At 37.8% G+C, this 18,853-nt stretch overlaps 1 protein-coding gene across 1 annotated transcript in view; it reads right to left on the bottom strand.

Moving 5' to 3' along the window:
- ELP2 (elongator acetyltransferase complex subunit 2) overlaps positions 1-18,331 on the bottom strand; it is a 55,686-nt gene extending 37,355 nt beyond the window's left edge. The window contains exons 1-12 of the mRNA XM_070747059.1: positions 18,152-18,331; positions 16,656-16,734; positions 11,761-11,831; positions 9,120-9,276; positions 7,370-7,447; positions 5,518-5,582; positions 3,980-4,046; positions 3,652-3,795; positions 2,830-2,925; positions 2,049-2,149; positions 1,154-1,285; positions 34-183 (exon numbers count right to left, since the gene is read on the bottom strand). Of these exons, the coding sequence (XP_070603160.1) occupies positions 34-183; positions 1,154-1,285; positions 2,049-2,149; positions 2,830-2,925; positions 3,652-3,795; positions 3,980-4,046; positions 5,518-5,582; positions 7,370-7,447; positions 9,120-9,276; positions 11,761-11,831; positions 16,656-16,734; positions 18,152-18,283 (1,272 nt within the window). The 5' untranslated portion in view covers positions 18,284-18,331. The remainder of the gene's footprint in view (positions 1-33; positions 184-1,153; positions 1,286-2,048; positions 2,150-2,829; positions 2,926-3,651; positions 3,796-3,979; positions 4,047-5,517; positions 5,583-7,369; positions 7,448-9,119; positions 9,277-11,760; positions 11,832-16,655; positions 16,735-18,151) is intronic.
- Positions 18,332-18,853: the final 522 nt, after the last annotated feature.

Genomic DNA, 18,853 nt, shown 5'->3' with positions numbered 1-18,853 from the left:
CTATTCATAATTTCATAAGCTTCAAAAACATACCTCTGGGTTGTTCTCTCTTTTCCATGGAGCAAATATTCTTGTGGTTTGGTCACAGCCAACAGAAATTATAAAGTCACCCTCTGGATCCCACTTCACATCTTGGACACAATTAAAATGTCCTGAAATAATCACTTCTGGAGTCCATTCGCTCTAAATCAAAAACATTTATATTGTAATCCATGAATAAGGTAAAAGTCAGATATAGTAATCTTCTTCACTAAGAACTATAGCTAAAGTTGAAAATCAATTTAAACTTTACAAAGAATGTTAAGTGTCATTCCTGGATGATAAAAGAGTCTGGTTGTTTTTTTAACATTTACAACAAAGGAAACAGACGCTTTTAAGCTGTCTGCCTTTGGAGGCTCAGCTCATATCTTCCAGTGACCATATGTAGCTTTAATGCTTTCAGCTACAGAATCCTAAACAATAATGTGGAAACAGGGAGTATCCAACGGTACATTGGACAATGTTCAAGAGGAACAAGATGAATCCAGATCAGAATGCTGTAATAAACACAAAATGTATCTGTCACAGAGCTGGGAAAGTTCTGCTATAGCAATATATATCACTTATATATTACACTGTGGTTTAGAGAGTCAGAATGTTGCCCCCAACAATCTGAGTCCTCATTTTACCCATCTTAGAAGGATGGAAGGCTGAGTCAACCTAGAGCCTGGTGATATTTGAACTGCCAAATTGCAGTCAGCAGAAGTACCACTGCAACACCATGGCTCATAAGATATTTGAACTGCCAAATTTGAACTGCCAAATTGCAGTCAGCAGAAGTACCACTGCAACACCATGGCTCATAAGAAGAGAAGAGAAGAGAAGAGAAGAGAAAGAGATCATATAAGAAGAGATCATCCTGGATTGAATAAATAAAAGCTAATAAACCCAAAAGTCATTTCATATAGCCATTTGTTTTCCCCACAAAAGCCAACAGGTCTGTCTTAATTATCCAAACTTATTCATTACAGATCAGAAAAGGGGAGAGGGGGAACCCCTCCTCAATATACCTCAATTTATAAAAGATGTTTATTATATACAAAATGGTTATATGGAATGAGCAAAGGGCCACTTTTTCCTGTATAAAAATATCCCATATATACTTCTCTCTTGCCTTGTTTTCAGAAGTCTGTTTCCAAAGATGAAGTGCTCCATGGAAAGCATGAGCAAGAATCATTGATCCATCTGGGCTGAACTGACAGTCAAAGAATCCAAGCGTATTTCCTCCCACTTCTCCTATTCGGACCTTTTGAAAAAGTAAGATGCATTAATGTGTGTGCCTTCCTACTGCTAATTAAGGACTGTGAGTAAAAGACAAATGATTTAGAATTACATTAAAAGTGAAGTTAAAACAATGTCATTCTAGATGAATTCAAATACCACACACAATTAAAAACAACACATTAAATCAAGTGGTAGGCCAAAGTCTCTAACTCAATGCTGACATCAAGCCTTTTGATAACTGGCTTGCAAGACAATTTGCACATTTATATAAAATGAATAATTATCTTGATAGAGGTATATTTCCCTGGGGGCTGGGATTAAATGCTACAATATAAAAAATAATATAATCAATCTCTAGAAATTATTTTGCATATTTTTGTATGAAAGCAGTTACTTTTAAATGCTTGGTTAATTTGCCAAACTCAAAGGCAGCAGCAATGTAAAAAATGCTTCTTCCAATGACCAAAACTGATTTCTTGCTAAATAGTTGTTGAATGCTAAGGCCATTCATTCCATTCTTTCCCTATCCATTGTAGACTCTACTTCCATGTTTAAACCATGCCAGATTTCCTTGTGACGATGGTTAACTAATCCAGTTTCAATGAAAATTCAATCTCCAATTAAAAGGTACATTCATTTCTACTTGGGAACATGCAACTCAGGACTGTGCTTAATACCAGGCAGGGAAATCACTTTAGAAAGGAAGCAAGTGGAGCCTGCATATTTAGTTCTATATTTCTTTTACTTTGATGACGCAAACAGGGGAAATGAAAAACCATACCTACCTGTTCCAACCACATTCCAGATTCATCATCTGGAGACCACAGGATCACCGTTTTGTCCATTGAAGCAGATAGTAACCTCATTGGCTGTTCCATCCTTCCATCTACAGCATTGGGGGGAGGGGGGGAATCCCCATGTTTTAATTCATTTTTGTCAAATACAGGATTTTTTAAAATCACATCTGAATAAAAGCTTAAATAGGAAGTCTACAAGAATGCCACAAGAAACAACTATACATGACTGAAGTTAGGAAGAAGGTCGCAATCTAGAATGTCTTCAAAGGTGTGTATGGACTAAAATCTTGTAAATTGAATCCTGGATACTATGACTCTTCACAGTGAAAAAAATCATAATTTCTTGTATCACACATTTTTTTTAAAAAAAATGCTTTGAGATAGGAATAGCAATGGGGAATGGGGTGATGGGACAAGGTAAGACGATATATGGTGAGTAGGATCCGAGACCAAGCTATAAGAAACAAATTGGAATCACTCTATAACATGTAAAGAAACATTTCACTCTTGGGTTTAAATGATTTATACAAGAAATACCACCAACTGGTGGTGGGGTATGATTGATTGTCTGGTGGTGGGATCACTGAGCACATGTTATACGTTATATGTTGTGTGTGTTTTATATTATAAAAATCAATTAAAATATTAATTTTTAAAAAAAGATAGGAATAGCAGCTCAACATAGAGTTCTCCATTTTGGCAACAAATTCCACAATCCTTGTCATCTCTATCAGTAACACAAATTGGAAATTACGTACATACTTCTTACCTTTGAAATATGATGTCTGCCAATGAACTCCATACACCAAGTTTTCATGGCCAGCTAGCACTGAATCCAAGGTAACTGCAAAGGATTTATCTACACCTATCACAAAACAAAACAAACGGAAAAGAGTGGGAGGAAAATTCCAGCCTGTTTTTAAAACAGCCAAGCTCACCTTCTTTGTACTACATGTACCAAGTAATAGCTTAATGTCAAGAGAGAGTTCCCACATTGCAAGTTGAAATAAAATTTTGTCACATGTGTTGAAATCAATCAGAATGGAAAACAAATGTCAAAGAGTAAATTAATTGTCAAGACTTATCTAACCATTGTATAAATGACTCAACCTTGCAAATAACCCAATGACAAAATGTATGATCCTGTGTCTGTAAATTCATCTGTGAAAAAAGATATGAAGAGAACAGAAGACCTTTGTATATTCATGGTGCTGGATGCAATAGATATTTCACAGATAAAATGTAACACACAGCTGACATGGAAAGGAAAAACTGTACCTTTATTCACTATATTCAGTTGGATGTAATAATTTCTATCCCATTTATGGAGTATATTAATGTAAAGAATGTAGCTGTATATTAAGAATACAGCACAGACAAAATTAAATTCATGTGCAAGAACAGATATCTATGATGTTATGGGGGCATCAATCAAATTAATTGAAAGAAAACAAAGTGAAGCCCATGTTTCAGCTAATTAATAGCACATTCTTCTACAATGCATTAGAAGAATGTCATCTTATCTTTTATTTAACCATGCTGGAAACATTTTTATTTGGAAAAAAAACCCAATATAAAAGAACAGATTTACCATTGCTATTTTTTACGGTGAAAACATTCTCTTTCAATCTAACAATGTCCTCATCTTGGATTTCCTCAAACAATGAAGCTGCATGCATCTTCCAGATTCTTATCAGAGAATCCTGAGCACAGCTTGCCAAATACAGATCTCCATCTTTAAAAAATAAAAATAGTTAAAACAGTCATTAAAGAAATAATTTAAAAGGGAAGTTCAGCACCTCAAAGAAATTAATATGTACAATGGTTACTTAATAAACAAAACAGTGCCTGGTTTCTATGATTGCAAAACACGAGAAATCTCCCCTGAAATCTCATACGTCAAATTCCGTGAGATTTACCGCAAAATGCCCATTCGACTCCTCTTATCCAATCTTCATGTCCATGTAGTAATAAAGTTTTCTGAAACTGAAACAAATGAACAAGCACCCTCAATATGCAGCATAAACATATATTTCAACTTCTGTTCCTTCCTGAGCAGGTAATTCCAGTCAATGTGCATGAGAAAATAGTTGTGCCCATGACTGTTTCTATGTGGGGTGCCACAAGAGCTCAGCTCCCTTTTGAATGCAATTTAATATTTACATCAAATTGCTAAGGGGGATCACACATTGTTTGAGATAAAGTAATATATCATCAATGTACTGATGATGCCCTGCTGTACTTGCAGACATTCAGGGCTCTACTAGACATGCTATCAATGTCCTGAAGCAGTGCATGGAAGCTGTGACGCATTTTAAGCAGCAAAATTGCCCAATTTCCTCAGGATAATCTTTGGTTGAAGTAGAGGACTAGAAATAAAGTGGGCTTTATTACAGCTAACAAAGCATTTAGACTCATTTTCTTCCTTTCCCCAGCTTCTTTCTTGGAGAAGAACAAATCAACTATTTAGCTGAAATCCCAATAAATTAAGCTGACGTCGATAAATGAGCCTGCTTTGAAACAACTTTCTTTGAACATGGCTCATTGGTTATCAAAATGACACCTTCAATCAGCTGAAGACAGTTACCCTACAGAAATATTGTCTCTAAACTACGGATTTTAAACTTTGAACTTGAGATTCAGGAATTAAACAGGGTTTAAATCTTGAAAGCTTAATAGTTAAGAAACAAAACACCACAAGAGAAAGCCTAGAAACATAGAAACATAGAAGATTGACGGCAGAAAAAGACCTCATGGTCCATCTAGTCTGCCCTTATATTATTTCCTGCATTTTATCTTAGGATGGATATATGTTTATCCCAGGCATGTTTAAATTCAGTTACTGTGGATTAACCAACCACATCTGCTGGAAGTTTGTTCTAAGAATCTACTAGTCTTTTAGTAAAATAATATTTTGTCATGTTGCTTCTGATCTTTCCCCCAACTAACGTCAGATTGTGCCCCCTTATTCTTGTGTTCACTTTCCTATTAAAAACACTTCCCTCCTGAATTTTATTTATCCCTTTAACATATTTAAATGTTTCGATCATGTCCCCCCTTTCCCTTCTGTCCTCCAAACTACACAAATTGAGTTTATTAAGTCTTTCCTGATATGTTTTATGCTTAAGACCTTCCACCATTTTTGTAGCCCGTCTTTGGACCTATTTAATTTTGTCAATCTTTTTGTAGGTGAGGTTTCAAGAAGTGAACACAGTATTCCAAATGTGGTCTCACTAGCGCTCTATACAGCAGGATCACAATCTCCCTCTTCCTGCTTGTTATACCTCTAGCTATGCAGCCAAGCATTCTACTTGCTTTCACTACTGCCTGACCGCACTGTTCACCCATTTTGAGACTGTCAGAAATCACTACCCCTAAATCTCTCTCTTCTGAAGTTTTTGCTAACACAGAACTGCCTATACAATACTCTTAGCTAAGAAACAGAAACAATAGCTACCTCTCCAGCCTGTTGCACATATAAGTGAATTCTGCAGTCATCACCACCACAAGCGAGTACCGGTACTGAAATAAAATATCATTGAAAAGTTGCTGTTTCAACTAAATGTAATGAAGCAAAAGAAAACAGAAACAAGGTAAAACATTTATGGAAGAGGAAATGATAGTCACACTTGCCTAGGAATAAATCTTGTTTCATACTCTCTGGAATTTACTTCTAAGAAGATATGCATAAGCTTATAGTTCAAGGCAATGACTGTATATCTACTAGGATTAGGCAGCATTTTCGATTCAATTCCAAAAAGGAGTTTTTGGATCTCTTTCTTTAAAGCACCTTCATCTTTCCCCTGAACTGTGTACAGCAATACAGTGCTTGGAAAAGAAAAGGCTATTTTGAAGAACTACAGCCAGGAACATGTTTCAAGTCCCTGCATGCTTTAAGTGATTCTTTGGAACTAAATCCATAGCACCACATAGATCCATGATGGCAAACCTATGGCACACGGGCCATAGGTGGCAAGCAGAGCCATATCTGCAGGCATGTAAGCCATTACCCTGCTCAGCTCCAGCGTGCATGCGCGTGTTGGCCAGCTAATTTTTGGCTGGCCTCATCCATACCACCCTTTCCCAGGAGTCTCCACAAAGACAGTTTTGTATGCCAGGCACGTACAGGGCCTCCAGGGGACAGAGGAGGCTGTTTTCACCCTCCTCAGGCTCCATGAAAGCCTCTGGTGCCTGGGCAGGGCAAAAAACAGAGCTACCGGGCCCACCGGAAATCAGGATCATATACCTGGAAATATACCCCTCCAAACTCAATGAGAACTTCAAAGGGGGTATAGTTGTTCAGATATGGGATGCTGAAAGTTTCACATTCTACTCCACCATCAGGCAGACAAGCTTACTGAGTAAATTCCTCTCACTGTTCTCTCTCATTCTCTTTCCTATTACACAACACTAATAGAAACAATAACTACATAATAATAATGATGATGGTGAGAAGGAGAAGGAGGAGGAGGAACATGCTGCCTGCTGCTTTGACATCTCGGCAGGCAAGATGTAAATCCAATAAAGAAGTAAAAATTACACTGTTATTAAACAGATTCAAGGAACTCACTCTTAAAAAATAAAAGTCAAATTACACAAAAGGTATAAGAAACTTAATATCTAATTCTTAGGGACACCCCCCCCCCCCCAGCAGCAATCAAAATATCTTTCTCTAAAGATTTTAGAGGGACTTTAACAGCTTTTTTGAAAAGGAGATGACAGGTTACTTATCCAGTAAATCAGAATTTATTATTTATTTTTATTTATTATTTGGATTTGTATGCCGCCCCTCTCCGAAGACTCGGGGCGGCTCACAACAAGTGTAAAACAAATCATAAATAATTCAATTAATTAAAATATTTAAAGATTTAAAAAAACCCATATACTAACAGACACACACACAGGCATACCATGTATAAATTAAATGTGCCCAGGGGGAGATGTTTAGTTCCCCCATGCCTGACGGCAAAGGTGGGTTTTGAGGAGTTTACGGAAGGCAGGAAGAGTAGGGGCAGTTCTGATCTCCGGGGGGAGTTGGTTCCAGAGAGTCGGTGCCGCCACAGAGAAGGCTCTCCCCCTGGGGCCCGCCAACCGACATTGTTTAGTTGACGGGACCCGGAGGAGGCCCACTCTGTGGGATCTAATCGGTCGCTGGGATTCGTGCGGCAGAAGGCGGTCTCGGAGATATGTGTGCTGATCAATGATTTCTCACTTAGCAAGTTCTAGTTCTTAATAAGACAACATGTGTCTGCACTGACACTACTAGGCGTTTCTTGAAATGGTTAAAAAAATTACACAGCCATTCTTACTGTCATTGCCTGGCAAGAAGGACAACGAAACATCCATAACAAATCCATTTCCAAACATCAGTGTCTGAAGACACTTAACTAAGGAGAGAGAGAAAACATAAAGTTGCATTTTCACAGTGAACACTTAAAAATATTTAATAAAATATAGAAAAATATAGAAAATATAGAAATCATGTACAAGTTATTATATTTCAAAGTCAAAAATGTGCTTCGAAGCATAAAAGTAATACCCAGCCTCCATCTCCTTAAAGTAGTTTCAGATTTTCCCCATGGTTGCAACGCTGCCATATCATCCCTCAAAAAATACAGGCAGATCCTATATAAGTATCTTCTTGTGTTTTCAAGCACTTTTTTGCTTTTGAAGCCAAAGTCTTGCTCAGCTTTGCTAACTGTAGTCATAAAGGAATTTAAAATTTACCCAAGATTACTGTAAATGGTGGTATAACCCAGAGAAAAGCAACAACAGAGAAGTGGCTTTTAGTCAAGGAAAGATGAAGGCAACATAGGAGATTATGACAGCAATGGTCATAATCCTTATTATAAATATCATAATACAAATATATTTATTTTCTGTATTTCATTATTTATCCAGTACCTGATGTTTAAGAGATGAAATGCTCTTAATTTAATTTAATTTAATTTATTCATTTCTATGCAGCCCAATCCCATAGGACCCTTGAAAAGAAATTGGACTATTTTCAATAATGCAATTGCTAATTTATTTTTATACAGATGCCTGCGTTCTCATGCACAGTGATTTAACCATCCTACAATGGCAAAGATTAAAACTCTATTGCTTTTTTAGTCATCTATAACAAACAGCTTTCCAGACAGCAAGATCCGAAACTGGTTCATATGAATGTGTATGAACTTTACTTGTTTACTCTTTGTATAATAATTAAGCTGCAATTCCATGGCATCAACAAAAAAGAACACAACAGACATGAAATGTATGTCAGCAACTCTGAAATATGGTCAAAATATGAAATAATGCAGCACCAGCATCTGCTCTAATCCAGCTGCTACAACCTGTAAAATGAAGATTATTGCAAAATATAGGGAAGACCTCTGCCAGACATGGTCTATATTTTTGCAAGGAGCACAATTTTCAAATGCTAACCTCGTAAATTCATGCATCTCTAACCGATTGGAGATGGGGCTTGACAGCCAAGCAATGCAGGGAGACTCAATGCAAGAAGAGGCAGGGAGGATTTTACCTTTTCTTCTCTCCAAAGTCATAATTAATTGCCAGCTGCTATTTTGCTTCAAGTCCACACAAAGTCAAATAAGCCTTGGAAGCCTTTGGCCTTGAGCAGAATTCCCCAGCCTTTTGGGCTTTGCGGACCAGTGGGAGGGGGAAAGGGGATGGTTCCATGAGACAGCAAGCATGGATACAAGCAGTTCCATTTGCACCACACATCAGCTGCTTGTACAAATGGAGGGTGTGCACAGACTCACCTGTTCATACAAGTGGGGATGTGCGCATGCTCACCGACCATTTTATTGGTCCGGTTCCAAATGGCTCAAGGCCTGGAGATAAGCCACAGCCCAGAGGTTGGAGACCCCTGTGCTATAGCCTTAGCCTAATAAGGTTATTGCAGTGGAGGTACATTCTACAAGATATGGTGGAATACATTTGCTTCATTCACAAGAAGTGAAACAATCTGGAATATGGAGTGGGGGTGGGGTTTACTTAAGGTATTCTTTGATACATGGTACTTTCACAGAGCAAACGAAAAGTAATTTTTACCTTCTGTTCCTTGTCTGGACCAAATTTTGACAGTTGAATCTGAAGCTGCAGAAGCTATTAGTAGGCTTGTTCCTACTGTGTTTTCATTTCTCATGTAAACAGCATCTAATGCACAAATTGCTTCAGTGTGATCTTTGAGGTGTACTTCATTCACAAGCTAAACAGAAAATTATAAAATTATGAACAAGAATAACCTTGAAATTCAAACTACACTGTCGTGCGATTGTACAATTTTCAACTTTGTACAGCCATGGAAATAAGTGGAATGTAATACAAGTGTAACAATAGAGTTTGAGCAGAGAGAATAAGTAGCTCTATAACTGTGTGTTCAATTTTTTTTCACTCAATTAGAAGTCATGTACTCTACAGAGCTTTTATTTGCAATTTATATGGGTTTTATATTAGACTTTGCTAGGGTAAAAACTAAAATTTTATAGAGCTCAAAAAAAGATACAGTATTTGTTTCAATGCCTTTCTGCAACTACTCTAAAAGATTCAGATGAATTGAACAAAACATATTTGAGAAAAGGTTTTAAGGCAAAGGAGAAAGGTAGCACAGATTTTCTAAAAACAATAATAGTGTTAGGGAGTGTACAGAGTGACCCTTGAGTTATCAGGGACATGCACAGGAAAAAATGTGGGATTACAGTAGATATCCAGGAGATATGAGTAATTATCTAGTCATACAGCCAGATACGTTAAACTGCAATTAGTGTTTACTTTTAGAAATAGCAGTCAAATTAAACAGTCCATGTCATACACATTCAAATCAGTCAATATATCTCAATACAATAACATCCTTACATTCCTGTCTTTGTCTTACATATCAAACATACATTACAGCTTACAAATACATAGAATAATACAGTGATCAGTATATCAGTCAAAGTGTCAATAATGAATCAATCAGCAGAGAGAGAGAATCATGATCTCTGTTGCCCTCTTGTGGTAACTTGCAACATCACAGCAAATCGGAACACAGTAGTACATTTAAAGCTATATTACCTTAATACATGCAAACATACATAGTTGGCTTGTTCGTATATTGCCAACCCAACTGTTTGGACAGACTCCTAACACATAGCATCTGTTCTTGTGCTTTAGTCCAGCCCTTTCAAGCCACTGACAGAATTGTCAGCTACTTCAGCCGTCTATCATTTATACATCGTAAGCATGTCTTGTTTTGTCATGACACTTCCTCTGCTTGATTACCTTCCCATGTCTGCTGCTGCTTCAAACATTCACTCAGCAGCTCATCTTTGGGTGACAACTTACTGATTTGCCAATCAAACAAATCGGCCATCAACAAGCACATAAACATGAATGGCATCTACATTCCATTCAAAAGAGATAATTAAATAGTGAAAAAGAAAACAAAAAGACCAAAATACCTCATATTCAGCAATCAAGATCCATATGAGCAAAAATGAACATCAAGATTAATATTAGACCAATAATCAAGAAATAATCAAGGATCTGCCAAACAAAATAATAATAACAACAGCCCAAATGAAGTAACCACCAAGACCACTCCCATCAACACTGACAGGCAAACCACTAGAATATAAAGTGAAAGCAAACCATGCTCCCTATAGCACTGATGATATTACCTAGTTTAGTAATGAAACGTCTGCGAGAAAGCAGCCAAGCTCAGAAAACACTATGGGTCTCACTGTTCAGTCCTGAACTAGAAATATTCTCTTCTATCAGCATAATATATTGTGTCACATTTCATGATCCGACAGTAGTATTCTTGTTATTGTGGAAGCGATGAAGTTGTTCTGTTACACAACACAGATATATCTTCCCTTGCTGCTATAGCAGCTGGCAGCATTTAAAACTCACTTTTTTTTCTTTCCCAGCATTGTAGCAGGTTCCAAAGTAAATAAGCCTGCGGTATTAAGGTCGATTACAGAGGATGGTTCTTTTCAAAGAATAATAGTTCTGTACTATAGCTTAAGCAAACTATATTTTGAGATTTCATGTAAGCACAGCATGTGGCACTAATTACTGAGTTCAGATATCAAAGAATCTCAAGCATCATTTTAGAAAAGTTTCGATTTCTTTGTACTAAAAACACAGGCTTTTAAGAAAATTTGTTCAGATTTTTTCCCCTTTTTCATTGAGGACAAACATTTATCATATTTGTCATAGCTCAGACTCTTACACAGACAATCCACATTTTAGTGACTGCCTCATTTAGCAACTGTTTAGTTACAATGGTGATGAAAAAGCAATTTTAGAACCAATCCTCACATTTATGACCTCTGCAGGCCCTTAAAGCAAAGGATGGCTTCAGTAAAGTCAAAAGCATAGCCGCAGTTTTACTCTGTGACCTTTTCGCTTAACAACCAAGTTGCCAGTCCCAATTGTGCAACTAAATGAGGATAACTTGTATAACTATATTTAATTTCAGTGTTTCTCACAATGAAATAAAGTTTGAATGGTAGCAATAGATCTTTTACCTTGTAAATACTGTTTAACACAATTGGAGATGTGTGTTTCATAAGATTACAAGGAAATAACATCAATAACTGATGAGTTAAGAAATTCTGGTTTGGTTTCTTCTCTCGATCAAATTATTTTTTAAAAGTCATGTATATAAGGTTATGTCTTCACTTACCATGATATTTCTACATACCTTCTCATTTTGAATTTCCCAAAGAATAAGAACTTTGTCTGAACCGCCAGATATTAATTCCGTTTCACAAGCTTTTATATAGAGGGATATAAAAAGATTGAATGATCCAGGTCAAAATTATTTTTCATGTACAGTGGTACCTCTACTTACAAACTTAATTCGTTCTGTGACCACGTTCTTAAATAGAAAAGTTTGTAAAAAGAAGCAATTTTTCCCATAGGAATCAAAGCAAATAATGTGTGCGATTGGAGAAACCACAGGGAGGGTGGAGGCCCTGACCCATTGTGACTGCGAGGACCGCCCAAAGCCATCCAAACAAAGCCTCACAGCCTGATCCAAGAGCAGAGGGTGGAGAGGAGAAAGAGAGAAGGAGAGGAAGGGGCCAAGGATCATCCTGCCCCCCCAAAAAAACCCCACCACCAAAATGAAAAGATACTGCAGTTCCACTTCTTTTGGGAGGATGTAGAAAAGGGAGGAGGTCTCTCCGTCTCTGTGAAACTTAGCCTCCGGGGGTGGGTGGGGCGGGGGGGTGGGGGGAGATAATGCTCTCTCTTCCAATTGTGATTTGGAGGGGGAGAGAGAGGGGAGGGGGAGGGTCAGAACACAAGCTCTTCCTCTTCCCTTCCCCAGTGCTGGGTGGGGAGGGAAATTCGGAATAAAATCAGAGTTCATGTTAAAGGTTTTTCCCTCCCTTGTCCCCAAAGAGGGAGCATTATTTCAAAGTTCATACACACACACCCGCCCCCGGCTTGGATCCAATGGGGGGGGGGCAGCGGCAAGGGACTCTCAGGTGATCGTTCCCTCCTCCGTTGCTCCATGGGAGAGGGAGGGCGGGAAAGGTGAGAGGACTAGGTGTCTTTACATCCTGAGCACAGAAGGAAAGGAAAACAAATTCCTTTCCCTTCCCCCCTCACCCCACTCAAGCATGTCCTTTCTGGTGTGTGGGCGCGCGGCTTGAGTCACTCAGTTTGGCTGAGTCCCTTGACTTTGCTGGCACCGAGGCAACCACCATTTTGGAAATGGTGGATAAGGAGGATCCCTCTGGGCGCATCATTGGGGCGGGTTGGAGACCTGGGTATCCGGTGTCCATCTTGGTGCAACTCTTGACGAGGGAGGTTTTCCAAACCAGAGTCTGGCAGTTGATGAGCGGGGAAGCACGCCCAGCTTCAATTGTTAGCCTAGCAGTCCCTGAAAGCTCTGCTGGGTGGGAAAGGGCACTTTCTGCCGCAGTAGGGATAGGAGAACCTAAATCCCCACTGCTGAAAACGGGGAATGCTTGGTTTGTCTTGTACTCCAGTCATGGCTGTTTCTCATTCTCTTTGAAGATCGTCTGCCACAGCCGGGATACAGGAAAGCTGCTACCACCACTGCTGACCGCTGAGAGAAGCTGGTCTCTTCTCAGCAGTCACTAACAGCAGCCTTCCCATAGGTGCAGTTTGGCAATGGTGGCCAGCGGCAGCGGCAGCTACTGCTCAGAGGCTTTGAGCAGGAATGGCGATGGCAGCAGCTCTTTCTCCACAGCTTTGGTGGCTGCAGTAGCAGCCAGCTGCCAAACCGCGTGAAAAGCTGCCATGGGACTACAGGAACTTCCCCCCTCCCCACAACTTTCGGTGTATAAGGCGCACCCAGTTTTTGACACACTTTTTTGTGGTAAAAGGGTGTGTCTTATACACCGAAAAATACAGTAGTTTTCACTTTATTTCTTCTTATCACTCCAAAGGGAAAAAAATAGGACTTTCGCTCTCTAAGGATAATAAATCACCATTCCCCAGCTTCATACTCTGCTGAAAATAAATTCTCAAAAGACTTAGCCAGTATATTTTATAGTCATGTTACCTGGTAATTTTAAAATGATTCCAACACATCTGGAGTCTAACAGCTTGAGAAAGATAATAAATTCTGAACAGAATTTCACAAATTTACTAGAATAAAATGTATTTATTTTGCTTTTCACTAAACAGATGATCTCATTTCTTTATATAGAAAAATATGTAGGGGTTTACTACATACTTTTTCACAGTGCTTTGCTTAAAAGTGCTGTGATTACTCACTGCAAACTTCCATTTCATGAACTATAGCAACACAAAAGTTGCTGTTTTCTCACAGCAATAACCCACCAAATGAAGTAAAAGAAGAGAGGCACATCAGAGCTTCTAGAGCAGCTAGACTCAACTTTTTCAGTTCTGTGGACCAGCCAGTGGTGTTCTGTGTAAGTTGTAGGAGCATGAGCATATGTGACTCCATTTGTACAATCTGCGGGCTTGCACAGTCGTCATTTGTGCAAATGGAGTTTTACATACTTGCCTGCTCATCATTTGAAGGGCCCAAAGGTTGTAGACCTGTTTTATAGCACCAATACTGCCACCTGTTGGTCACTCATAACATTAGAGGCATTACTTTTCATTTAAGTTATCTGTGTGTGTGGGTGTGTTTGCTATGGATTATAGTCTTCTCAGCAGATATTTTATTTATTAATTATTAGATTTATATACATTAAATCAACTTACATCTTTTCCTCATTTTTCCATTCATAAAAATGCTATTAATAGAAACAAATTCTTAGTTCTATTGATTAAAAGATTCCTAATTCTTGGCATTCTGGCAACCCAAGAATCATAAAACAGGTCTTCAGTATTAAGTTGTTAAATGTAACATTTTAGCCCATTGTGGAATATTTCATGTAAATTGAGAGCAACTATCTCCTCTAATCTTTTTTTGCCTGACAGAATATTGAGAGTATACTTGGGGAATTCTTGCAAAATTTGTGGTGGTCTTGTGTCTTATATATTCGTAAAATGGCTTTTATGGACAACTTAGCAAATTACAAAGCACTATTTTACCAAAACATTGGTTCCATATAACCCACATTTCCTATTTTTTAAAAAATAGTGTATTTATTTACTTATTATCCCAATTTTATTTTATAAATAACTCAAGGCAATTAAAATACTTAATACTTCTTCCTTCTCTTAAGGGGAAGTTGCAAGATGAGTTGAACTAAGAAAGAATGATTGGCCCAAAGTAACCCAGCCAGCATTCATGCCTAAAGTGGGACTAGAACTTGTTCTCTCCAATTTCCTGCCTAGTGCAGTTTCTTGCCTTATGCACTAGAGCAAATTGATAGAGATGACTTTCTAATTTCTGATTATTTTGCCATATTTCCAGGAAGATTTCCAGTTTAAGTACTTGGGCTTCAATTAACTGAATGTTCAAAAGTCCATCTGGGGTCAAGAAGCACTACTAAAAATAAAAAATATCACTGGCAGCTTGTTTACCAATACTTCATCACTCTTTTTTAATGAAAAAAATACATGTGGACAGGAACCTTGGCAGGTCACAAGCAGATCCCAGTCTTCCTCAAGATAAAACAGGAGGATTACCAAGTAGCTTGATTAAAAGGACTAAGATAGAAGTATGGAGTTGACATTAAATTATTCTAGAATCATACCCAGTGATCAATTTGATTTATTAATGAAGCCATTGAACATAGTAGAGAAGTCACTTTACATATATAAAAATATAATTCCAATTCTTAAATTTCTAAAAGGTTTCAAGCATTATTGGCCTAGAAAAATGTATACCTTTCAGATATGCATTTTGAATGTACTAATGTCCACCAGAGGGCACTCATACAACAATAAAACAAAATTGATTTTTATGGACCAAAGGAGTGGAGAGATGCCTGTTAAAGCCGTTAATGTAAATTTTAGATAAATTGATAAATGTTTTGGGGGGAAATAAGCTTTGACTATTATTTCAGGGTGACTTCAAAGTGCATAATATGGCAGTCCATGGTCAAATGAAGGCTTTTTTGTTATTATAACCCAGATAATACTTTAAAGAACTTGCAGAATAGGTGGTGGTGGAAATCTCCACTCTATACCACAAATTTATGCATGTTTAAAATATTGAGAGTTAAATAGATTCTATAACATGTTGGACCAGGACATTGGATAACCCAATCTGTTCTTAATATTGAAATAATGCATTATGGCCTTGGTTTATGCTATTTTATGATGTTTTGTGTGTTCTTATTTTGACTATGCACCATTAAGTTGGGATTGTCTCAAAGATCATATAGATTTTCTCCAGGGTGATCTGTTTCTGATCTGGTCTTTCAGAGCTTCATGTTTATTACATATTTTCTTCTGTTTCTAAATTGTATATTAGACACTCAGAATTGCAACCTGTGAATTCAGCACTCATAGAAATTGCATAAATAAAATAACATGAAATAAATATTTCTAGAATTTCCCACTACTTTGCCCGATCTCCATCTTCACCAGCCTCCTCCCCCTCTTCTAATTTCCATGTGCTCTTTTTCCACCCTTACCCAGTTTTTCACTTGATAAAAGGCTACATACAGCTCTTTTGATCCTTTAAAAACAAGATATTGTTGACTTATGGGGTAAAATGTAGCACATTTTCCACTATACTTCTTTGGGACAAAATGAGCAAAAATGCCACTTATATTACTATAGAAGACTGTGACCGTCTCTGTATCATAGCTCCATCTACTGATAAAGAAAAATACTTTTTTTCTTTTTTATTATCACATATTCTGCCAAAATAATAAAGTTATATTTTAAAATGAAATAATAAAATATAATATTGAAAATCAATAAAATAAAATATGTAGATATAAGACTGTCTTTGTTCTTTCTTGGAGTGTAGCGTTTACCTGAAAAATCCAAACCTTGGAATGGCTTTTAAATCAATGAAAATTTGGCTCAGGGTAATGTATCAAGGCTATCATGGGATTTTTTTGCAGTGCCTTTACTTAATAAATGAACGCAAATTTTAAATTCTCCATCAGTGTTTTCTATTATTCTAGGTACAAAGTAGAAACATTACAAACAGGCAAATTCTTGTGTGCTCATTGATGCTGTACTTACATCCATCTTTTTTGCGAATCCACTTAACACAATTAATTCTGTCAGTATGACCATTCAGTGTTCCCACAACTTTTATTTTCTAGAGAAAAAGAAACACAAGTCAATTATAAAAAGCAATTAAGGATTTTTTATTTATCCACAGATCAGATAAGTCATCAATGACAAATGGTTTGAAGATCTGTTATGCCTGGAAAGCATTCAAGGATATTGTTGAGAATTTTCTTGACAACTACACAGTACTAAACTACATTCAGCTATTTTGACAAACTTACAGCATATGGGCCCATGAAGTGCAAAACATCATTGAAGATTCATTTTCTGCATTCACACATGGAATTCTTTCCTGAAAATCTAGGTGCAGTCAGTGGCAAACATGGAGAAAGATTTCACTAGGACACTTTCACAATGGAAAACCAGTATCAGGGTAACTGGAATCCATCAATGCTGGGTGACTTGTTGGACATTGCAGTGAGATGCATCAGACACTGAGTAAAAATCAGCAGACCAATTATGTTTTTTTGCTCCAGTATCTACACTACAATGCTATGCAGCAGCCTGACTGACAATTTTGTTCAATTAACCAACTAATATCATAAAAATGTATGGGAAACAGATATCTTTCCATCTGTGTATACAATATAGTGCCACGAGTGTTGCCTTATGTCTTAGAAGGCTCAGAATTCCATTGTCTCTCTGCTCTGAAGTTTATAGACTGATCAAGTTCACAAACTGATTAAAAATAGAGGGAATTATTTCTATGGCAAGCAACGTCTAGCAAAAAGAGGTTAAAACATGTACACTGCTTAGTAACTTCGGTTGGCATTAACGTGAGCATTTGATGGAGAGCAACAGTAGGGACAATAAACTAAATATACACTTTCTTGTGCTTTTTGTCATTTTGAATTGTTTAATAATTATTTGTCGTCAGCTTTGCTGTATGCCGCTAAGAGTCACTTGGCTGCAAGATTGGCAGCTATATGAATGTAAGGAAATCAATAAATGATGATTAATTTTATTCATCAAAGTGTTATGGGTGGGTAATTGACCACAATAAAGTTAATGTTCTGCTACTCTAGCATTTATGCACATCCCAATAAAATTCTGTAATCATTTTTATTATGTTTTTATTATTCTTTTATTCCCTAAACTTCAGAAATTGCTCCAGGTCTCTTCCACTATTTCATCCTTATAACCAACCCCAGTTATATTCAGGACTGACCCTCACCCTCCCCATTAAAGACTCACTCGCCATTATAATCAGCTTTTCCAAAGCTTCTGTATCTATACGAACACCAGACAGCAGAAACAAAGTCACTCAACTTTTCCCCATTACTGGGAAGACAACCGACTAAGTTGCATCAGGAGACCCAAAGAAGCGGGGATCAAAACGCCCCCCTATCCTATTGCACGCCTCCAAAACACATGTTCAGAGAGCTCGCGAGCTGAAGGCGAGGAAGCCCTCTGACCCAAATCCTCGGCCTCCGTTCACGCCTCACCTGTGGGTCATAGAGAATGACAGAGCGACAGGACCCGAATGCCAACAGAGTTCCTGTCCCCCAAGAGATCACTCCGGGACCGGCGCGGTTAGCGGAGCAAGCTACATGGCACATTTCTAAGGAGGCTGCCATTTTCCTCTCGCGTTCTAGTGAAGTTGACTCCAGGCGGCCGCCGTCGAAAGGCTCGCCAGTAGAGCGGAAGCGATCAGCTTCAGCAATAGCTTTTTAAGAACACGGGCTGGCATTCAGAGAGTTTACAATCGTGCGATGACGTCAGCGTTTTCATGCTGATTGGTTTGAAAATTCCATAAGAGACTTGCTTGCTTTATGTTGTCTGTGTGGGGTTTGGGGGGGTTTTTTGGTAAGGACTCTCCACCCCCATCCACCCCATTTTTTACTACTTTCATCCTATTAAACACATCATTCTAATCTCATCTTCTTAGAAATCAGTTGCCCTTCCATAGCCAAATTTATAGAAATAGGGAAGGTGGATAAATAATTGATTTGGAAAATCTTCAGGGGTCCTGAAACTACTATTCGTCGGGAATTTTAATTTAACCTCGGATAGGCAAGTCTGACAATGCATGGGCAAAATGAGATCAAAATAAGTCTGACAGAGTATGTTTTATTATTTCCTGTTTTTAATTCTGTTTTTACGTATACTGTATGTCTTTTCTATTGTTTTTAATCTATTGTACCTGT

The sequence above is a fragment of the Erythrolamprus reginae genome, chromosome 3 (assembly GCF_031021105.1).
Source record: "Erythrolamprus reginae isolate rEryReg1 chromosome 3, rEryReg1.hap1, whole genome shotgun sequence".
NCBI classification, from domain to species: domain Eukaryota; kingdom Metazoa; phylum Chordata; class Lepidosauria; order Squamata; family Dipsadidae; genus Erythrolamprus; species Erythrolamprus reginae.
This window is presented reverse-complemented; position numbering and strand designations above follow the sequence as displayed.